This window comes from Coffea arabica, chromosome 7e (genome assembly GCF_036785885.1).
Source record: "Coffea arabica cultivar ET-39 chromosome 7e, Coffea Arabica ET-39 HiFi, whole genome shotgun sequence".
In the NCBI taxonomy this organism is placed as follows: Eukaryota; Viridiplantae; Streptophyta; class Magnoliopsida; order Gentianales; family Rubiaceae; genus Coffea; species Coffea arabica.
The window spans coordinates 10,636,802-10,660,299 of NC_092323.1; the positions used below are offsets into that span (position 1 = coordinate 10,636,802).

The 23,498-nt window shown below is 37.0% G+C and overlaps 4 protein-coding genes across 4 annotated transcripts; all 4 read right to left on the minus strand.

The window, feature by feature from the left end:
- Positions 1 to 277: 277 nt before the first annotated feature.
- Positions 278 to 3,538, minus strand: LOC113701428 (diacylglycerol O-acyltransferase 2-like). Its single transcript, XM_027222081.2, has 9 exons — positions 3,098 to 3,538; positions 2,927 to 3,001; positions 2,626 to 2,711; positions 2,362 to 2,468; positions 2,096 to 2,251; positions 1,779 to 1,865; positions 1,508 to 1,605; positions 1,120 to 1,207; positions 278 to 681 (listed from the first exon to the last, which is right to left on the minus strand). The coding sequence occupies exons 1-9, from the start codon at positions 3,304 to 3,306 to the stop codon at positions 580 to 582; spliced, it is 1,008 nt and encodes a 335-aa protein (XP_027077882.1). The 5' UTR covers positions 3,307 to 3,538; the 3' UTR covers positions 278 to 579.
- Positions 3,539 to 6,566: 3,028 nt separating this feature from the next.
- Positions 6,567 to 10,789, minus strand: LOC113701228 (diacylglycerol O-acyltransferase 2D). The gene is made up of 9 exons (XM_027221779.2): positions 10,446 to 10,789; positions 10,267 to 10,341; positions 10,083 to 10,168; positions 9,424 to 9,530; positions 9,178 to 9,333; positions 8,441 to 8,527; positions 7,885 to 7,982; positions 7,535 to 7,622; positions 6,567 to 7,026 (listed from the first exon to the last, which is right to left on the minus strand). The coding sequence occupies exons 1-9, from the start codon at positions 10,643 to 10,645 to the stop codon at positions 6,925 to 6,927; spliced, it is 999 nt and encodes a 332-aa protein (XP_027077580.1). The 5' UTR covers positions 10,646 to 10,789; the 3' UTR covers positions 6,567 to 6,924.
- Positions 10,790 to 14,560: 3,771 nt separating this feature from the next.
- On the minus strand, positions 14,561 to 15,213 carry LOC113702044 (vacuolar iron transporter homolog 2-like). The gene is made up of 2 exons (XM_027222992.1): positions 15,048 to 15,213; positions 14,561 to 14,898 (listed from the first exon to the last, which is right to left on the minus strand). Exons 1-2 carry the CDS (start codon positions 15,211 to 15,213, stop codon positions 14,561 to 14,563), a joined length of 504 nt encoding a protein of 167 aa, XP_027078793.1.
- A 1,176-nt stretch (positions 15,214 to 16,389) lies between these two features.
- Positions 16,390 to 18,329, minus strand: LOC113701191 (uncharacterized). Its single transcript, XM_027221723.2, has 3 exons — positions 17,787 to 18,329; positions 17,535 to 17,651; positions 16,390 to 16,705 (listed from the first exon to the last, which is right to left on the minus strand). The coding sequence occupies exons 1-3, from the start codon at positions 18,147 to 18,149 to the stop codon at positions 16,628 to 16,630; spliced, it is 558 nt and encodes a 185-aa protein (XP_027077524.1). The 5' UTR covers positions 18,150 to 18,329; the 3' UTR covers positions 16,390 to 16,627.
- Positions 18,330 to 23,498: the final 5,169 nt, after the last annotated feature.

The following is a 23,498-nucleotide window of genomic DNA, read 5'->3' on the forward strand; positions in this document are numbered from 1 at the left end:
GAGAATCTCAATAGAGGTTCAAGACCAACATGGGCTTATTCTTGTGAGACGCAAAGATTTGAGAAAGTCGGTAGTTAGCTCCACTGGGTCTAAGATATGTGGCCAATCCTGTGTTTGAGATTCAACTAAAGGTGGTCTTTTTCTTTCGCTTTTGGCTGCCACAAAATGTTTCTTTGAAACTCTACAAAAATTTGACTCGTGCACCGAAAGCTTGTACATATTTCATCAACTGCTCGTGACCTTGTAGAGTGTTGGACATTTGGCACAATTTTTACGATTTAACAACTAAGCTAATTCTTTAAAATTCACTTTGCTGAATGAAAATGAGATTCTTCAAATTCTCAGACTGTTATGTCCAAGTCTTGAAAATTAAGAACGCATACTTGAAACGAAAATCAAGCTAATGCAAACTGAAACTGCAGCAGCAACCTAAGATCAGCAGCCCGGATGGTGCTAGCTGGCGGGTAGTTCCTCTTTGTTTGTGCAGGCAACGCTTGCGTCTACGCTCGGCACAAACTTGCACTTCTGCGGGCAATACTTGGAATTTGTTGCAATTCTTGCGATGAGAGAAAGTATCAGCTAAAAAATTCGCAATTGAAGATCAGCATAACCAACCCTTTCCTTGTGCCTTTCAAAGAGATCTTGTAGTGCAGCAACAAATTGCCCATGCACTTCATCAACCTTCATCGAATTTAATTGACAAGCAGAAAAAGGAAAATAGAAAAAAGATTGAAAGTTATTTCCAATGACTTGGCAGCCAAATAGTTTCCTACAGAAAGAAATTAGAATCGATTGGAAAACTAAATCCATTTTTCCCTTTTAACAAATGCAACTTCGGCAAAATACTAGAAGCATTTTGAGAGGTGCCTAGTCACCTGGGCAAGTGTTTACCTTGCATGTCAATGACAAAAAATCCTCAAGGCATAATTTAACCGTCCTTTCTGAATTTGAACGCCGATTGAATTTACAAAGTATAAGGGATTATTACATGATTAATATATACTAGTCTTACACTAATCAATAAGGAGGAAAGTCTTATCCGTAGACATAAACGAGTTGAATTCAATGGGAGAAACACATTGATATATGATTCGCTAAGATGGTGTTTAAGAAGGATACCTCTTTCACGGTGGGTTGTGGATTTTGTTGGAGGACAATAGGTTTTCCAACCACAACATGCATTGGACGCCTAAAAGGTATAGGAGACCTGCAAGAGGTCAAGCAACTCCATAACCAGCCGTATCATAGAAGGAGAACAAAAAAATGAAGCTTAGTTTTCTTCAGCAGAAGCTGAATGATACTTTGTAGCAGATACAAGAAGCCAGACATCCAGAGGTCCTGGCAACTATGCTGTTGCTGATAACCTTGTTATTGAACCGGGTTGTTGCGAAAACACATAGACGTCATCATTATGATACCATTTTAACACATGAAAACTTGAGAAGGAAAAGTTGATAATGCATTAGAGCACCGTTTTGCTCTTGCAATTTCATTGAAATTAACTTACCCAAGTGTGCCCCAGAAAATAACTGGCATAAACTTGATAGCTCTCGAGAACTGCAAGAACCATTTTCCCTTGGGCTTCCACCACTTGTACGCTTCTGACTGCTCAAGAAATGGCCCATGAAAACATAAATTCAAGGTTTGTAGTGTAGAACACAAATTAATTCAACATCCTCAAACGATTGCTTGCTACTTTCCCTTAAAATGGGAAAAAAGGAACAGAACAAGTTTTCTTGCTACCCGATCCTATGTGCTCATTTTCCACGAATAAATACCTGGCCAAAGCAAAAAACCGGGACCAGCGGTTTGCCCGTCTCCATAGCAACCCGTACAAATCCTTTCCTTTTTTTGAGGAAGACATTCTACAAGTGTTTTCAGCAATTAACCAGCTGTTAGCGAAGTCATTGGCGTGAAAACAAGAGGAAAAGGATGCAAATACAGTTCTTTCCGATACAATAATCTCGGTATATAAGCATGGGAAATGGTGAATTTGGCCTTCTATCATCTCACACTAAATCAGAAACACATATTGACAATGTGATTGTAAACCATCATGTTTTTTAAGTAAAAGAACAAGGTGAAAAAGTTGAACCTCTGAACCAGGCTCCATATAGTACGTTTCTTGAGTTCCTCCTGGCACTATGATGCAGCTATAGCCAGATTCCAAAAGGGTAAGAAAATTTTTCTTGGTTGCCGGTTTAATTCCCAACCATGTGGCTATATGTCGCAAGAACGGTGCATAAAAAACCTGAAAAGTGCATTAACAGGAAAAGTCAAGCTTTAAAAATCTCATCATAACCGTCAATTTGTCATCTTAAAGAGTATAGATACAAAATTCTACAAGGGCATAGATCATACAGCACTAGTTCCGAGGATTTTGGTCTTTGGGAGTGGCATGAATCCTGTAAGGTTGGAAAGTGCAATTTCCCCAATTGGCACAAGTGAATGTGGCTCGTACCCGAAAACTGCAAACGCAAAAGATCTAGTTCATCATCTTATGCTAGGAAGACAGGAAAGGTAGAGGGTGCCACGGTAATTGGCCGATCATTTCCAAGCACGAAAGCTACCCAAATAATTTTGCATCCAACTAGGAGATTTAACTAAAATCAATAAGAAGTTTACCGTAAGCTTGTTTAGGATCGAAGGCTTTATAGTCCTCCACATACAGATTAACTGGAAAGTAACCACAAGCATGCTTACATATATACCTGAAGATGTCACCACGTAAACATGAAATCTCGTATCAATATGGATAACAAAAGTAGTACACAACATAATACAGAAAAATTCATGTCCAATTGGAACCTGTATTAAATTAAATGTGCTTTTTAATCACTTTTTTTTATCTCATAGTCATAAAATATGTAAGTAGTTTAACAACTCAATCCAAAAGAGAGAATAATATATAAGTAGTTTAATCAACCTTGATAAGTTCCGTCCCCATTTGCTTCCTTCGCAAGTTGGAAGCACCGTAAACAAAATCAGCAACGCTATGACCCTGGAGAGAGAGAGAAAGCAAAAAAAAAGAGAGAGAGTTCATATGTTCCTACATTTAGAGGATATATAAAAAATGAAGAGAGAAAAGGAAACGAACACCAAAGCTTTGGAGGGAGGAAGAATTATGAAGGAAGCCAAGACGATGAGGCCGATAAGATGAGCGCAACCAAGCACAAGCATAAGGGCGAAAACGGCGTGAAGTATGGAGCCCGGAGCTCCCCTGAACTCCGCCGCATGAGTTGGCTCAGTCGCAGTCCCCGGGGCTGGCCGTCGGCGACTCAATTCTCCATCGTCCTTCTTCTCCATATACCCGGCAAATGATTAAATATGTTGTGGTAAGACTAAAACTAGAAATTTATCATTTGCATGTTGCCTCAGACTCAGATATATAAACACTATTGGGTATAAGACACAAACGTCAAGCACGAGCATGTGCGCCATTAATGGTGCACAGGAAGGTGGTTGAGCCACTTGATAGTAAATGCGACCGGTTACCCAGAGAGTCTGCTCTGCTGCTTGGTTTGGGTTTCAAGGCCAAGAAAGAACACTTGGGATCCTCACGGGTAGTAAAATTATGCTTTCAGTTTTGGTCTATCACAAAATTACTACTGTCACCTATTTATAATCCATCTATAGGGAAAAAAAAAAAAAAAAAAACTTGCGTCTTTTCCTATTTTGGGATAGTTTCAGATTCTATCATCCTCACGGGTTGTAGCCAGGCGCATGATTTCAGAACCATTGATCGCATACAATTTTTTGTACTCCCAAGAATTGATTCGTCCTCATTTCAAAAAAAAAAAAAGAATTGATTCGTCCTTGTCCATGTATTTGCATATACAATAACCACATATTTTATGTTTTGATGGATCTTTCAAGTCAAATAATACTACACCATTTGATGGATCCGAGCCTCTGTGCAAGCAAGGTGAAGAAGCTGCAGTGTAACTATGTAATAATAGGTCAGACTGGATTGAACTATAACATTAACAGGTCAATCTGACGTTAGTCAAATTAGTCAAATTAAACTAAACGGATATGGTTCGATAGGAATTATGATTGAACCATTAATTGCGTTGCGCTGTTACACCCACCAAACCGTACGTACGTGACCCTCAATCCCCATCCCCTTTGATGGCGTTTTGACAATTTCAGATAGCTCCCCTCAAGTTTATTAAATTACAACTACTCCTTTGCTTTTACTATTTATATAATAATTATAAGCTCAAAAAACTATCATTTTTTTTCAAAAATCCTAAACTACCCTTTTTATACAAAAATAAAACAAAAAATATTTTGCTAATTGCTTGCTTCCATATTTCAACCAAATCTGCTATACTAATAAACTAGCCTAAAAAATAGTCTTATTTCAAATTTTAAACTCAAGTAATTCTATCATCATAGTCATAAAATTGCTTCTTCCAAAGCATGCATTCAATTCTAAATATTCGTTTCATCCTTAGAAATATTATCATCAGATAGTTTCATGGAATGGTCAAATTCACAATCACTGCCCTTATATTTCTATAATTTTCAACATAGGACACGCTCCATATAAGTTGCTCAACTTCTACTACATGAGCCACATTATGGCCTTGAAGAAAATCCTTTGGAGAGATTTAGGCATGCATGAGATTAATCAAGTTTAAGAGAAGGAAGGCATCATTATGACTATAGGGATTTTCAAGAAATTCATTTTGCCAAAAATCAAGACTCTATTTATAACTAATCACACCCCAAATTTCAAAATCCAATGCTCACACCTTCTCAAAACAAAATAATCTAGTCTACTATCAAATCTCCAAACATGTTAACATCTTAAATTCAGAGAAGAAACTCTATCTCCATGGCGAAACCACAACCAACAATTGTCAAGTATTAAAAAAATATAAATGTACTTATTAACATCTTAAAAAAAATTTTGGATGGATGATAAACAAATTAGTAAATTTACCAATTTCGTCCATCTTCCTCTTTTGGCCAATAATTGCATTATTTGTTCCATTATTATTTTATGACTCTTCATCTCTTTTTAGTTTGATCATGAAATCTGAATTTTACTTCAACCATCAAATCTAATCCTTTAACTAAATTTGTGATTTGACAATTCTAAAGAGAAGAAAGAAGGAATAGGAAAATATAGTAAAGTTTGAGGGATCACTTGTGATGTAGTTAGCTGTAGTTAGAGGCAATGATTGATGGTAATTTGAAAGCGAATTCTAGGAGGGAGGGGTTGATAGATGAGAACGGAGTGATAATAAGTAAGAGAAAAATCGTCATTAGTTGTAACGTGTAAATAGAATGGTCGAAAAAGTCAAATTTCTTTATTTTTAATCTCATTTCATTACACTGTGAATTATTTATTAAGTGAAGGTCATTATAGTCATTTTATTGTGATAAGGGAGGTCAGTATAATTTATAAAATCTAAGGAGAGCCGAGTGAAATTGTCATAAATCTCAAGGGAGGTTTGTGAAATTATCCCTAGTCTTTAAGAAGAAGAAGAAGAACAAGGGGGATAAAATAACCCCCTCTCGCCAAAAAAAAAAAGGGAAAAAAAGGGAACCTTGTACGGTAACTTCACCAAAGTACTCGATACAACTTTTACGTATGCTGATTGATGCAACTCCAAACTACTACACATATAAGAATTGAGTACGGAGCCTAAACAGGGGCGACACTGGAAATTAGAGCACAATCACCCCGCATCTTTCCATTATTCTGGATGCTGCATGCAGCGACTGTTTTGAGTCCCATAAGTAACGCAGCCATTGGATGATTCCGGCCGAGGCATTTCTCCATTTTGACCTGTCACCAACAGTTGCTGCAGAATCGAACAAATTTGACAAGTTCAGAGAGTTACCCATGGTATGGTAACTTTTGTCTCAATTAACTCGAGAATTTATGAAAGTCTTGGTCCTCAAATGACAAGATTTTTGTAATCTTTGTAGATGTTGTATGCTTCATCGTCCTCAGCTGGACTGAACGGACTAATGAAGAAGTCTGCTCATCTACTCTGTGAGCCGCATTAACGAGTCTCTCATACAGCTCGACGCGATAAAACCACCAAAGCAGAAATATCTTGATGAATTTTAGGTCCAAAGGGAGGAACTCAACTCAAGTTTACCTTTTTTTGTGAAACATTTACTAGTCCAAAAATTTATGACCCCCTCGTTTCCATAATTGTGGATACCCTGAAAGATTTTCTTGTTGCACATGTCTAGGGAGGAGCAGACACTACTATTTTCCGGCTTAATTGTACTACATGTACACGGTTAGTTTACCATCAAATGGCATGAGTCCTTGACTTGTGGTAAAAGGGCTGTGCATAACGAACCTTAAATCTATATATAAGAATCGGGATCCAAATCACAAGATACAATCAATGTACAACCCTCTGAAGGCAACAAGAAGATATCCAAGACACTTTCATGTCAACCCATTAAAAAGGAAAAAAAAAAAAAAGAAGCTCATGTCAACTTCTACCGTTTTTAACTCTGAAAATAGTACAGCGAGGCATACAGTACATATTATTCAAACAGACAGAAAGAACAATAGCAGGTCACTGATATGTATATGCGTGTCCGTGTATGTATTTCCCTTTTGGGCACCAGTTCATTGATTAGATAACTTCAAAATATATTCTGTACATCAGTTCCAGTACAAGGCTTACATGCATTTTTAATGCTTCTGGTAAACCTATCAGCGATATCTGGTTTTCTTTGCGCATTTCCAAGGAAAAGAGCATTCAAAGATCAGAGATGAGATGTCTGGAGAGGCTCCTGGGTCCTTAACTGGAGTTTCTTTCTCCCTATCTTTCAATTTCTTAAGCGTATATTGGATTCTTCAAACGCACCTGGAAGTAATGCACACCGAACACAGGGATAGCAATCTCTATATCCCTGAAGTGCATGGATACAAGGTTTTCCTCAAAGAATTTGCAACTGAAGATCAGCATAACCAACCCTTTCTTTATGCCTCTCAAAGAGATCTCTAAGTGCTTCAACAAACTGGCCATGTACTGCCGCAACCTTTTATTCGATTTAATTGAAATAGAAAAAGAACTCAGTTAGATCCCTGGAATCCTTTGCCCATTTGGCTCAGAAAACTAGCAAAACACAAACATCTGTGCTTCACCTAAAATCTCCCTAAAGCAATGCAGACCTGTAACTATAGTCTCTTGTTGGTGCAGTAATGTACCAATATATTGCATAAATAAAAGAACAGTCATATTGTTAGAAAGGTGCCAGAAATGAATTTCACTCAGATAATTCCACCAGAAGAGATGAACTGGCAATACACATACAAGTGTACATAATCTGTAGGCCTCTTCAAGCACCACAGGCTGAAAAGTAAGTTCCTATAATAGTTTCCAATGGAAAATAAAGTGTTAAATCCATTAATTTCTAACAATGAAAGATAGACGATAGCTCTCTATGATCCGCACCCCATTCATTGGATTTCCCTTACATCGACATAATTTCAGTTGCCACAAAATAGTTTAATTTCATGTATAAAAAACCAAGGTTCTGGAAGTACCTCTTCCGCAGTAGGTTGTCGATTTTTCTTGACTTCAATTGGTTTTCCAACAACAACATGCAATGGATGCCTCAAGGGCATAGGAGACCTGCAAGAGATTACTATATGCTTAACTCCAAGTGAAGTGACATTCAATAAAGGAAACTATCCAAGAACTACACTTTTTGGAAATAAAAGATCATCTGCATATCACTTCCCCAATGAAGAACTCTATTATTTTAGTTTAGAATTTATCCGGCTTCATCATGCTACTTCAGATGCTCTCATTAAACAACAACAGACCACTAATTTAGTCCAAGTAAAATTAACCATGCACAAGACATGGCTAAAAGTAATTTGGATTGACATACCCAAGGACACCCCAGAAAACAATAGGGGTGAATTTTATAGCTCTAGAAAATTCCAAGAACAACTTGCCACTGGGCTTCAACCACCTGTAGACCTCTCTCTGCATCAAAATGAGAATCAAGAAGAGAAGTACATAAATCATTCAGTGGCAAGATGCAAAAGCAAAGCTTTACTATTGACAATAGCCCTCGTGATATTGTGAGTGAAGGCTCCAATTCTTAGCAATATAGCACAAGGGAAACTCAAATATGGACATGTTTATGCTCTAGCAGCATAATTTTTTTAGGGCAAAACACGGGAAACCAATAATATATAATGGCCCCATTCAAAGCCAAAGGTATTCTGCTACGTATGTGTAGTGCAATACACAAACCTTAGACATTAGAGAGGGTGTGTTATCATTTTTTTTCAAGCTCTTCGACATAGGACATGGTGCCAAATTTCCAAGATCTTTTAGATATCAGATGTTATGAACAGGAGAGATACATACATACATACATATATATACATATATATATATATATATATAGAGAGAGAGAGAGAGAGAGCAACAAGTACCTGCCCAAAGCAAAAAACTGGAACTAAAGGTTTGCCCGACTCCATAGCTATCCGTACAAATCCTCTCCTTGACTTAATAAAGGCAATCTACAATGACAAGCTACACAATGAACACCAGCTAAGGGAATTACAGGCATGACAGGAAGAAAAATAGAGGGGATTTTCTAGTCACAAGAGTATATGCGGAAGTAGGATACGATAAAACTTTGGGCAATTCCAACATCCCCTCACACATTTCTAGTTTGTTTTCTAAACTACACGGACAAAGTTTCTTCCTTTCTCCCATCTCTTTTAGAAAACTCAACCATAACACTAAGAGAACTCAAAAGACGAAAGGATGCACAGATGAGCAGGAAAATTATGTGGATAAATTGCCTACCAATCTCAATCTTCTTGTCCGAAGATAGAGATAACATGTTTTGTAATACAATTTGGTGATCAATGCAGAATAGTCTATGTTTATCTGGAAAGTCCTATTTTGTGCTTTTCAAAGATGAATAATGGATATGTGCACCAAATACTATGTGAACATCATGGTTTGACGTATACTTCAATAAAGTGGATCTTTCACAGCATTACAATCCTCTCAATAGCTATCCACATAAAAAAGTGTAACAGAGTTGTATAATGTTTATAACTATATCAGATTTGCAAAGCTTGGTAGCTAAAAATCATATATATATATATGCAGAACAAATGATGAACTTTGACTCAAAAATCCAAGTACAACATTAAACCTCTGAACCATGCTCCATGTGGAATGCCTCTTGAACTCCACCTGGCACTATGATGCAGCTATAGCCAGATGCCAAAAGGGAAAGAAAGTTTCTCCTCGTTGCTGGCGCAAGTCCCAACCATGTCCATATATGCCTCAGGAATGGTGTATAGAAAACCTGGTCCAATTTTTTCATAACTCACACGAGTCATTTCCTACAACGACTATATAACTAAGTTCACATGAATAATAGGCCTAAGGGTCTTACAGCAGTACTTGCAAGAACCTTGATCTTGGGGAGAGGCATAAAACCTGTAAGGTCGGCAAGTGCAACAACCCCAATTGGCCAAACAGAATGCGGCTCATAGCCAAAAACTGCACAGAAGAACTTCTACTTTTATATCATTTTCATGGAAAGTGCTGGGAGAGGGGATATTTCCCAACAAAACATGCTTCAATAAATGCATGAGGCTGGGAAGATTTGCAGTGGAAAAGGGGATCAAGCGAGATAAAGAAAGAAAGCTAGTGAAATTTGTCTGCCTCGATACCTTAATAGTCATTCTCAGAAACTTGGACCCTCATTGGGTTCATAACTAATGTCTTCCTCTAGCTAAAATGCAGTAAATCATTAACGGATGGAAATTTCTTGATTTATAAAGATCAAATGTAAAAGTTCTTTTGAATGATTAGAGCATTCCTTATAAATCAAGTCATGATCTGTACTATCTAGAATTGGGTTTCGTCGAAAACTATCATGGTTTGGTCAAGACTCCTTTACTAAAGACAAGTGTCATTAGCTTTTTCGACTACCCTTCTAGTAAATGTTCCAGAAGATACGGTACTATTTACCACCACCCCATCAATTATGATGATCTTTACAGCGAGCCTGAAAAAAGTTGATCTTGACTTGAAAGGGAAGGCAAATACCGTAAGCCTGATTAGGATCAAAGGCTTTATAGTCCTCCACATACAAACAAACGGGAAAGTAACCGCAAGCATGCTTACATATATACCTGAAAATTTACCAAACAAAAAAAAACGCCACCAATTAAATGAACTCCCAAGTTTGTCTGTCATTATCTGAAATAAAACAAAATTTTTAAAGATTAACCTAGCTAATTTTCGTCCCCAGTTGCTCCTCTCATCAATAGGAAGCACCATAAATATCACCAGCAATCCAATTACCCTGAAAATTTTTTTTATTACGACAACAATTTCAAACACTTCACAAAGAATATATATTAGACACACACACAGAGAGAACAGAGAGAGCGAGAGAAAAAGACTGACGCGAGGGCTTTGGAGAATGGAAGGAAGATGAAGGAGGCGAAGACGATAAGGGCATTGAAGTGAACCGAGCCAAGCCAAAATATCAGCGCCAGGACCGTATGAAATAATGAGCCTCGAGTTCCCTTGAACTCCAGCGCCGTCGACTGCTCCGGCGGTTGCTTGTGAGCTAACAATTCTCCATTCATCTCCGTCGTCGCCATATGCTGATGATCTTGAGACCGAGAAGTAGAACCAGGACTTCGTTATTATTTATGCAGAGCCAGAAACAAAAGAGCCAACAGAAAATGAGAAGAGTGCCGTCAAGTTAAGAGATGACAAAGTTGGTGTCTGGTGCCTCACTTGGGTGCCTTCCACCATTTGGAAATTTTGTGACTTGTATGCTTACTTTCGCTTACGTCTCTTATATATACGTCACTACCAAACTATATTTTAAAAAAAATTGAAACTTATTAGTACTAGTTTGTAAAGAAATATTTCAAATAATGTTAAAATTTGCATTGATCGAAGAATTAATACTACACAAAAGAGGAAAAAAAAAAAAAGAAAACTTGAAAAATGAAGACTACTCTTTTTTCTTTCCTTTTATTTTTTTATTTTTATTTTTAATTTTGGGCCTTGAGAATGAATGAGACATGGGGTGATGGCGATGCAAAATGGATGATTCTAGTAGTGTAATTTTACCCGTCGAGCCAACTCTCATTGACTTTTTTTTTTTTTTTTTGGGGTCCTAAATCACTAGCTATCGAAATGTTTTCCTCGGCCTAAATCAAATAATCATCGGGAGCCCGATCCTCATGTTTCTCATTTTATTAGCACTTGAACAGAGGTTTCTCATTTTAGTACTTGAACAAGTTTTAATTAATCACCGCCGCAAGTCCCAAACAGAAATGCAAAAAATAAAATTTGAGGTTTCGTCATGAAGGTTTTGAAAATGTTAATAGTCAGTGGTAAAACAGCTTTAGAAGCTTTAGTTGAACTAATTCACTCTTCAATGGCTTGCTTACAAAGTTTAAGAGTCAATTAATATTTTTCATTTCTTTCCCTTTGCTGCTTGCTTTTCTTTCTCTTTTTTGTTACTTACAAAGTTGGAGTTAGTATTTGCTTGTATCAGAGTTACTAGTATTTTTCATTTCTTTCTCTTTGTTGCTTACAAAGTTTTTTTTTTTTTTTTTTATGTTTTGTTGCTTACAAAGTTGGAGTTAGTATTTACTTGCATCATAAACGCATTTTTAATCAAATTTTTTTATTATATTTTTATCTTATATACATCACATCATAATCTATACTACAGTAATTATTTCAAAAAATTTGCTATCCAAACACACGCTTTGATTGTTAGCTACTGTTATGCGGTCATAATTGTGATGATCCACCTAACACAAGGTGGCACTAATCGTCTTTATTAAAAGCAAGATAACAACGTTCGATGGTCCATAAAACCGTAATAAAAGTTGTATTTATTTGGAGTTAGTTGACAGTTGAGACTCATTGTTAAACATTAGCTGTCCGTTGTCTATGGATCTGATTCTATTGCCTTGATCAAAGAGAAGGATGCTTATCAGAGTAACAGTACTCAGCAGAAGCAAAGCTCCAAATTTCAGTCCATTGATAATTAACGATCGAAGATGGACTGGTGTTTCTCCCAGATTGTTCTCCAGGACATGAATCTTCTTTTAGCATCCCAGAAATCTTTTGTAACCTTTCTCACTCTGTCTTGGGCCATTCTTGTGACCTTTCTTCTCTGCATCGCATGCTAAGCTAGAGTCCCGGTCCTGGTCTTCCAAATTGGCCATAGGCCATACTATTATTCATTAATCATTCATGAGGTTCCTCCCGGCAAAGTTTAGAAGAATCCAACAAACTTTTTAAACATTATGGATCACGAGCATAGCCGTGTGTCTTGCTCTAAATGCAACAGGACTCTGATTCCCCTGGAGGGTGATATTAGCTTCATGATTCTCATCTTGCCTTCCTGAACCTGTAGAAGATGTAAAACCATGATCTAACTTTTCAGAACCTGGAACTGTAGATGAACTGAAGACAAAGTTTTGCATTGATCATCCTCTTGTTTAACTTTTTGGACGACAGGATTGTTCGAATGTCTTGCTGACAGACTATGCTTCTCTTCCAGAAGCTGCAGCTGCATCAATTATAATTTGTTGCAGTCAGGAAAATGACCAGTTGTGCAAATATCTACAAGGAAATTCATAAGTACGTACCAAAATGACACAAAATAAAATGAGAAAGTAGTTCTACTAGATGTTGAAGCATCTCGATAAGAAACTATATATGTAGTCGAAGGAAAAGAGAAATTTAACAAAAATTACGAAAATGGCTAATGATTTACAGGGCGATCAAGGCGGTCTAATCTTGGGAGAACAGGGGTGGTTAAAACTTGTTCTTGCATTTCTTGTTTGTCCATGATGTTCAAAATTTGAGGCCTTGTCCAGGGCTTTGTTGTGAGGACTTAGGAGGTACCCATGACCTTGACTACTTCCTATCTTTCTATAAACGGAAAGATGTAGAAAATATATCTTTGCATTTTATAAAGATGGACTCACGGTTTGCTGTTCAGATATTAATAGTTGTATGTGTGAATAATGAGAAAACAAGATGTGGACACTGGCTCTGAAGTGGTAGCTTGTAAGAAAGGAAGATATAACATAATAGTTGCGATTTTTAATACTACTATTTGTCAATCAAAGTAGTAGTAGTAGTAAATGACAACCACCGCGCCACACCCTCTTGTCACGTTCTCCCTTCTTGATTATGGAAACTGGTAGCAGACTTCAGCTATTGCTTATTCTTATCTGATCTGATGATGGGCTCTGATCTCATATCTCTACCGTTTCTCCCATGCCACTCGTTTCTTCCTCTATCTCTCTCTCGATCAAAGTATCGAGATTGGAGTTATCTTTGTTAGTCAAATGCCTGCATGCTAAGTTCAATATTGCCTCATTTTAGGCAAGGTGAACTTACTGGATGCATATCGTTTCTACTTTTCTACTGTAAATAGATGATGCACACAAGAAAATGCTGCCAAAGGAAAAGAAATCTAGAACCCTTTTAAATTCATTTCTTGTTATTTGAACAAACAAGCCAAGGAATCGTCCCAATAAACGTCAGTTTTTTGTGAGGTGTAGTTACATTCAAAAGGTAGCAATGGTTGGATGCAAAGACAACCAACCAAGTCTTGACTTGCATTAATTTTTTTTCAAATGTCTGTGTCAGTTTAAAGAAGTTTAATGTATTCTACGTCATTTAGGTTAGTGTTGTGAAGACAATCTAAGATGAAAAGTTTTCTCCCATAAGCAATTAAGGAACATACGTCTCGAAGAAGAAATTTGCAGTTGATTAATGGATCGATGCTATGGAGTTTGAACCAACTGAATCTTCTTCACTATGTAACCAATTTTGGCTTTTCGCTCCCTTCCTATTGAAAATGATGGGATATTCCAAAGTCATCCATGGAAGGATTCGGGCATGCTATGCCATTTCCTAGGAGGGTTGGAATCAGCACTTGTATTGGAGGTATCATTAGGCAGAGTCAATAACCAAGCACCACCAATGCATTTCCATTTCCACGCCAACATAGTTAAGATGGTTCCTAAGAAATAGGTAAAAACAAATACTACAATGGTGACACTTCACCGGATCCCTCACACGACTTGACAAAGAATTTCCTTAATGATTGTCCAATTTGTTCTTACAGAGAATCCAAACATATAAAGCCCTTGATTCTCTTTGAACTCCCAACAAGGATTATATCTATATGGTATGATAGCTATTTAATAGTAACAAGATGACCTTTCTTTTAAATAGAAGAAGAAGAAGAAGAAGAAGAATGTGGTACATCTCTTTCCTAGGAAGGTTTTACACAGAGGCCATATCCACTAGTTGTTCGGGCATGTGCAGAATTTCCTCTTGTAAATTGGCAAACATTACAATAATTTGAACGCTTTCTTCAAGAGTCTGGTGTCTGTGTTTCAATTCAAATTCGTGAAAATTAATGATTGCTTGAACTTGGCTTTAATTATTTTGGAGAAACAGTGTAGAGTGTGTGTACTAATTCAGATTTCCTTATTTTATGGTTGATAGCCAAAGATGCAGAATCATCATGATTTATGAGCTTTATGATCTCCATCAAAAGCCTTAATCAAGCCAAATGTGACGGACATAGATATCCATCCTCCTGTTAGAACTCTCATTGCAGATAATCTTATGGGTGAACCGCCAAGAAGGGCTCCAAGTCCCCCAAACAACACCAGAGCAATAGTTGTTACCACCATTATTATCACAATCCTGGTTCCGTATTGAGATATCGCCACAGCAGCCACTAGGGGAACCACCGATCCACAAAGAAAAGCCAAGGCTGATGCTGCCGCAGCCTTGTATGGATTAGGCAGGGCCTCCTCTTTGCCATCAACTTGCTTTGCCATACTTGCTCTTGCATCTGTTACCATGGAGACAATTTCCCTTGCGATGACTCACTTTCGCTGGCCAGATTTACAAATGGAGATCTGTTTGGTTCTGGCACAGATGGATGAGGAGTTAGAAAATGGATGTTGATATTATCACCAACTTGCAGGTCGTGCAACTTACCATCTGAACAAGTTTTGTGGATTGTTGATTTTTCGATGTCCCTCTGGGTTGCGACAGAAACAAACTCTCCAACAGCCATGCTGCAGGCACCTGCAAGAGCTACTGCAGTCCCCGAAATGATCATGGACTCCTGATCGTCTTTTGCTGCACCTATTCTGAGCATCATGGATGCAGCCGAAAGCAAACCATCATTGCACCAAGAATGGCTGCTCTAAGCCATTGAGCTCTCTGCATTCCCTGTCGTACTTTTTCTTGTGTAGCTGTTACAGAAAGCTTATTTGCAGAACCAGGTTCAATTGACATAGAAGCAGCTATGTAATGTAGACAAAGGTCGGAAACGGAGTGTGGTCTTTGACTGGAAAGCACACTTCCTAATTCTTTACTTAAAGTCTGCAAACCACACTCTAATCACGTGGAAGCAATGTGCATGTTGAGAACATATACAAGTAACCCACCCTATCCAATGTCGTCCAAGAAACAGATTCCCTTAGGGGGCATCGGTGAAGGCTCCAAAAATTGAAATGTCAAATTATAACATCAAAGCCGAAGACAGCTCTGAAGAAGCCCATGCTGTACTTATACAAGCTTCGTGAGTGCAACTTTGTTAACTTTCTTATTCTATTTCTCCAAAAATTACAGCAGCTAGAATGAAATAAAAATGTATACTAACACAAATCAATTCTTACAAAAACAGCATCACTCTGACACATAAAATACCTTAAATATACAACTTACCCAAAACTTTAAACAACAATCTTGGACATGAAATTATCTTGAATTTGAATAGAGATCCATTTTCAGACAAAATACAAGCATATATATTAGGAGAATTGCAGTCCCATAGGGCAATTATCTCACCCGCGAGATCATGTTCCCAAGCTGATGGTAGAATTGTTCGTGATATAAACATCTCGTTGCTCATAATATACACTTAAACAGTACCATTTTGATTCATAACAAGCCAATTGAAACACTCCGATGATTTCTTCATTCCTTATGACACCAAACTCTCAGATAAGTAAGACAATCTTGATAATAATGGTGATGAGATTATAATTATGACAATAACAATACCAGCAATAACAAGAATCAGTGCTATTATGACGAGTTACGGATAGAATTCAATTGAATATTTTTCCATGACAAACGAATTCTTTCCAACCAATGGAACTTCACCAATGAAACCATTTCAGCTAGTTTACGGGCTCTTCCAAGTAGAAAACTGATTTCATTCTGTGACAAGCAAATAGAACCAGCCTGCAACAGACAAATCATAAATGATGGCCACGCAATAAGTTTAACATGCTCCCAAAGTCATTTTCCCAGCTGTCTCTGGCTCATGTAGCTAAAATCGTTGATCAGTATTAAAATGTTTACCACTGTCTTTTACACGGAAAAGAAAATAACTTCATGCTCCAGCTTGAGACAGCTAGCTAACTATACCATGGGTGACACGCATATAAAACATAGCATCTAAATATATCTTACCAGCACATGCAAGGCCTTAATACAACCAGTCACATATAACCAACAAGAGTCAAGTGGAAGGCATCCTATATTTGGAAACTACAACTGAAATACTATAAGTAACCATCCCTGCGGTCCTGCTCTTCTGCCTCCTTGTTAGCAACTTGAACTGCTTTGAACCAAAGGAATGCCTGGATAAAATACATCTGGTTAATGTTATGCATCTTTTATGAATGAAGATTCAAGGGTAGTTAGTTTCCCCGGATTTGTAGTTCTATTGAACTAATGCCTAGTTTCCTTTAATGTTATGCATCTTTTATTACCAAAAAAAATATCTGGTTAATTAGCAGTAGCAAGTTTAAGTAAAGCTTTCACTATTATACACTTGCAATGCAAGAGCATTAAAGATGGTCCAGGATGTTAAAACAGTTTTACTTGTATCTTTAACAATTTGCAGGAAGTGACATTAAGCCTTTCAAGGTATTTGATAAGCTAGATTCTGACAGAAAAATAGCCTTAAATCAACAGCAACATTAAAGCAATTTGATGAGGTCAAATTGTAACGAATGCAAAGTCTTCAGAAGCGATATAGAGATCAAGAACCACCCAAATCATTCTACTTCCTAGCTTGAGAAAGCGCCCCTTTCCTCTTCCCCTTCTCCGAAAGAGGAAAAACAAACAATAGACAGACAAGAATAACAGCCGTGAATTTTAACAATAAGGGTATTATAGAGCAGCAATATTGAATTGTTCAGCGAGTGCATCTACTTTATCTATACAAGAGAAGTGGTAAGCTTTTAACATGGGAACTGAACTTCCATAAGACCACAAAATCTTTTTCATTTTTTTCCTTTTTCTTTAATTAACTCTCGTGTCATGCATATCAACGCTTTGTATATGAAGTTTGTGCAATGTCAGTGTAGAAAAGCGTAATCCTGACAATGATAATGCATTGTTTATTGACAAATTTATCAAATTACTAACGACAAGAGCAGTTGTTGGAAAAGAAAATTGGCTCACCGAAGAGGGGATGCCAGTGAAAGCAAAAAAGCCAAGCAATGGAGCATAGAATACATTATCTGAGTTCAAAACTCCAAATGCAGGCCTTTGATTCGCATACTCAAAAACAGAACCAATCTGCAAAACAAAAGAAAACCAAGCAAAATTCAAAAGGTCTATTATATCAGCATCGAGTTCCACAGGGAAAACGAAAGAAAAAAGTCTGTAACAAACAAATGTGAATTTAAATTCAAAAAAATGAAGGGGCTTTACCGCAGCAATGGCTGTGACAGCTGAGGCAAGCAAGTAAACAAAGTAGGGAACTTCAAAGCTAGAAGAATCTTGCTGCGCCTCATCACGGGCCCAAGGAGGAGGCTCATCTGAGCCGGGCTTAGCCCAGGAAGGAACTGAAGGGGCATCATCTTCTCCATCATTCTTAGAAGAACCTTCTGTTAAGGCCGAAACTCTCAGCCTACGAGCATTTTCAACTGAATTTTTCTTCTTTGGTCCAGTTTTTAGGATGAATAGTGGTAAACTGAGGGAGCGAGAAAGCGGAAATGAATTGGGATGCCATGGTTTTGGTGAATGAATGAGTGAATTCGAGTTGCAGAGGGATGATGAAGCCGACGTTACCATTAGTTACAAGATTTCAGGAGAATAAGGTTATGACTTAGTGCTCCTACAATTTTCAGAATGCAGAGTCGCAACAAGAAGAATGGAGTGGAAGTAGAAAAGAGAGAGGGGAAAAAAAGATTTTCTCTTATCTTTTGATTCTTGGATTTTTTTTTTCAAGAGGAAATTGGGGAGAATTTTGAGAAGGTACGGTTCAGGTTTATCCACAAAATCCGTGTTGTCTTTTTCTATTTCACGTTTGGAAAATTATTTTTCGCTCTATTGTTTTGGATATTTTTCAAAATCACGACTTCGTTTTCTCTTCTTAACCTGCAAAGCTAACTAATAGCTCCATTTGGCATAGCTTACACATTTTTTTTCCAGCTCCTCTCAGTCATAGCTCCATTTGGCATTTGCTTGGTTTAGCAAGTACTTTGGCGATTTTTAAAAGAAAAAAAGATGGTACTTTACATGTATAGCATGCATCTAGACCCGCAAATAAGGTTACTAGAAATTCTAGCTGCTCGTTAACTATTTATGAGTAGCTCAATCAATGGTTCGACTTGAGTTTGGTCAAAATCAAATTCAAATGGAGTTCGAGCACCTCGTTTGTGAATTCAAGTCGAGCACATGACGTAGAGAAGGAGGCTCAAATGTTCGACGAGTTTATTCGAGCAATTAGGTTTTCTTTTAATTAAAAATAATATGTATGTAAAATTACACTTGTAACTATGGAAGTTGTGAAATTTATCAGTAGAAAATTCGAATTCGACATGGCTTGCAAGGATTCTCAAGTTTATTTGAGTTAAGCTCGATCTCATATACTACATTATTACTTGCTTGAATCGAGTTGGAGTTTAAATATTTTTATTTGATTGAACTCGAGTAGCATTAATTGTCAGCGATCGAGTTCAAGTTAGAGTGTGGTATCACTCATCTTAACTAGCCTCGAATGCACCCCTACACGTTAAGTGTATACACTGACAATGCGTAGAAGATTTACCATTCCCTTAAATATAAAACTCCGAAGCTGGAGAAAAGCAATTTTGTTCCAAGAACCCTGCCAAAAACAATAAAAATGCAGTAGACTACAACCATTGGCCATCATGTTCCATCTTATAGTGGGTTTGTGACCCAAAATACAAATGGCAATTGCACATCTAAATAGTCATTCAAAATGCCGCAAGACTTTGGAGCGCTCCTCCAGTGACCCGATTTTCCTTTAGTGCCTATGATCGGTGGGCCTGTTGAACTTTAGGCCTCTAGCCCATGTGAAGACACACTAGCCCATCCCAAAATACCATCGAGCGGTGATTTTCCCAGCGGGTATTGTAAATACGTGCACTAATCCGATTCATTATTCATGCTACCGTCTCAAAAATTCATTAGGCTTCTAAAATAAGTAAAATGATTAATTTTTCCTACGTTCCAATGTAACCATTGATAGATTTAGATACACACTATATATGTAGAATTTAATATTTAAATTTAAATTGAAATTAGTTATCATACATTCAGATATAATAGTGAATGCATAGGGATAACAATTAGGAGGGATGAGCCCCGCCGAGAGTTGATGGAAGAATGAATGCATAGGAATGACAATTGAGACTCATGTGCCTGTGGGGGTCGATGGAGTAGAGGATAGGACGGAACGAAGGGTTTGTGTTTGGATTGCATTTTCCGTCATTTTTCATGGAAAAATTACTGTAACGATTTGATATATGTGAGGGAAAAAGGTGATAGGGAGATGTGATCACGGAAAACGACAATATTTTTCAACGGAAACAAGCAATCCAAACAATGCCTAACTTTTCCCCCGCTAAAAAACGGGACAATGGACAGGGGATATATACATAAATATTTTTATACTAATAATTATATATTTATATTAATACAAATTATTGATTAGTTGTACTAATATATTTATATTAAATTATTAATTACATTTTTTATTAATTTTATTTGTTTAACTAATTATAAGCTTTTTTGCCCCGCGGGTGTAGGGCAAGGTGAGGGTGAGGGTGAGGGTGAGGTGTGGAAGTGTTTGGGCAACAGGGCGGGGGATAGGGGAATGTGAACTGCATCGGCGTAGCGGCAGCGCAAATTCAGAGGCATTGAGATAAATTCCAATGCCCAACATCTTGTTAGCTAAAATAAAGGTAAGCAAACCATTTTAATTAAAACTAAAAATCCAAATCCATCTCTTCTTCATTACGCTTAAAACGTAAAAACATATGCATAATAGATAATTAACCATGGATGCCTTGTAAGGCTTGTGCGTTGAAAATGAACTGGTGTCATGATGGCGAAACTCCATAATTAACACCAATTTTCTTCGTGTTAATAATGATAGTAGGATCATTAGCATTCCAGTGTATTTATGCTTTTTTCTAGTGACCATCATAATAATTGTAACCGTTATCCCTCTATTTACCATCATTTCCCTCAACAACATCCACCCCCCAAAATGCCATGGCCATGACCATGAGCTTCACAAAAGAGAAAAAGAACGGCATTGGACCTGTTGCAAGAGTCTTTTCTCGCGCCGAAGAGCATGGAATTGTCAACTAACTTTCTTGAAAACCATAAAAGCAGCGGCGTTTAGGTTTGTTCCCTTCAAGATTTTGCCTTCATGCCCTTAACGGGTTCTTTACACACTAGTCAACCAAAGTTCACAGCTTTCGGGGCAAGTCTGTCATGCAATACATTTCTTACAAGTCTTGTTTTGCTTTTCATGATGGTTATTCTGACGGCCAACTCAATTGACAAGAACGGACCCTTTTTTTACAAGGTATCCTGTCGTGTATTTAAATCTTAACATCGATATGAAAATTATGTTGATGAATGATGTATAAGAACTCTTAGAAGTGACTTATAATATAATTGCAGGAGTATACTCTAGTCTACGATGATGATCGAAATCGAATCGAATCGAATCGAACTTTTTCTTCCCAAAAAAAAAAAGGAAAAAAAAGGGATCATTATTCTAGCATCGTATGTGCCTCTTAAAAATTGTTCATACGGGCTTAGCGTAGACGAAATCTTGATAATTTTAGATATTGATGCATAGATGCAAACTTGCAGCATTGAGGGTCTTTTCTTCCTGAGATTTGGGAAGGTGTTCTCATAAAAACTTTAAAGTTTGAAGGGGGAATTTGAGGAAATATATGTACGTTATGATCCTTAAAAATGTTGTCCGATTAATCAATTATTTTGCACGATTAAAATTATGTAATCCAGATGCCGTAATGGGCCACTTCTGTTAGCGAAGAGTGAAGGCAAGCGCATGCAAACCAGCCAGTTAGAAAAAGAAAAAAAGAAAAGGCACGCAGTTCCTGGGGAATGTGGCCGTCCACCATGTCTCCCATTAATTCATAGCCGTTTATATCCTGTCCGTGAATTTCATGTCAGCCTACCCCAAAAGTTCAGCAGGTTGTTTATTAAAGAACTGGTTACGCTTTACAAGTTGTATCAAGTCACCTACGGTTTAACAATTTTTGACACTTCAATTTTAAATGTAAATTAATTAACACTACATAGCATGCACAATCTCTACAAAGACTAGAAATTCTAGCTAGGCCTTCAGGTAAACTCGTATCATTAATAGACTTGTTTTATTTCTTCATCTGTTCCAAATTATAATTCACTAATTATAACAAAATTAACTAATTTTTGTTAATTTGTGTGAAAATCAATAATACTATCAAAGTGGGACGAATTGATAGAGTATTTTGTTCTGTCAAAGACTATAATTAGTGGTATCTATTTAGTTTCTAACACACTTTAGCGACCTTGTAAGTTAATAAAGTGAAAGGAATAAAAGATAGTAGCTAGTTACCGTTGGTTGAAAAGAATAACAAAATGATCAGCAACATAACATGCTGCTTTTCACCAAACGAAATTAGCACCAGCAATCGTCTGCAGAGTTTCTTGTTCTTTAGAAGAAATGTGGGGTGGTAAAAGGCCCTTCGTACATCTCTATCTCGTTGTAAGATTGCGTAAAGCTTCTGGAGTCCAAGAATTTTTAGGGGATGCACGAGCTTGTTGATAAGATGATTTCTTTTTGTTTGTGTTAGGCAGATGGTCTGGTTGTTATACGTACGTTTCTCCGAATTCTGTTGTTTTCTGCTTCTCTCTGGCTTTTAGGCTTTTCCAGATCATCTTTCATGGAGTTTCACGAGGTCGAAAATGACTAGTTTTTGTCCGTGATATGGAAGAAACAAGAATTATGAGCCAAGACAACTAGCAGCGAATCATGTTTCAGTTTATGAAGGAAGTTCTGGGGTCTGGATACACGCTGTTCTTTAGCAGATTTTTTGTAAAGCAACAATTTTTTTTTCCCAAATAAATGGATAATTTGTTGGGAATATTCGTCTTTTATTTAGTACTTTTGTCGGCCAATGTCATTGTAGTCTTAATGCAAAGAGTCATTATAGCTCGTGTTAAAGCATTTCTCACTATTATCATTTCATCTTCCCTAAAAATGTGTCATTTTCATCTCCGCTAAAGTGTGCACACAAGCAGGAATGAGTATATATACGCATGTGCAATATTTGATAATCAAAATTAAATTGAGATTAGTTGTCGTACATTTAATACATTATGAGTGTCCATAACGAAAAATATTTGTATTGGACGAAATTAGAATTGACGATCTTATATACTGTAATCGATACGTACAAAGATCTCGAATATAAAGTGAAAGACAAATGATTTTCATCACTTTTCAATTTTGGGCTATCCTTTTTCTCGATGAATAGTTGAGGTACATGGTTTAAGTTAAAAAAGTATAGGCAGATACCATAATCATGAAATGGTAGAGAATCAACAAGGTAATTGAGTGAAATCTATTTGATAGAGTTGCCTAATCGTTCAATTCATGGTAGCTAGTGCATAATCTATGTAACCACTAAAAGCTTAATTTAACTAATAATAAATGCCATCATTGCCACAATTCAATTGATAACTCGGGCAAACCTTGTAGGGCCGCAGGATCCAGTAGCTTACTACAATTGTTCAGCTAAATTGAAAAAAAAAAAATTTTTTTTTTTTTGGTATGATTGATTGTTTTGTTTATGCTTACACAGAATAGCAACATATAAAAGTTTGGATTATGGTGATGATAATTCCAGCAAAGTAGTGGTGACATGATCGTTGATGCAGGCAATATCTGCTGTTGATGAACAACCTGAGTCATCATTCTGTCAAGCTTATAAAGTTAATTAGGGTAGAATTGTTTCTTTAGGTCATAAAGTTAATTCTGCATTAGTGCAGATTTATTGAATGAAATGATTTCTTCTGTTAAAAAAAAAAACTCCGTCTCTTTCGCTTAGATTGTTAGTGATCACGGAAAAGATGCAATTTTTTTGA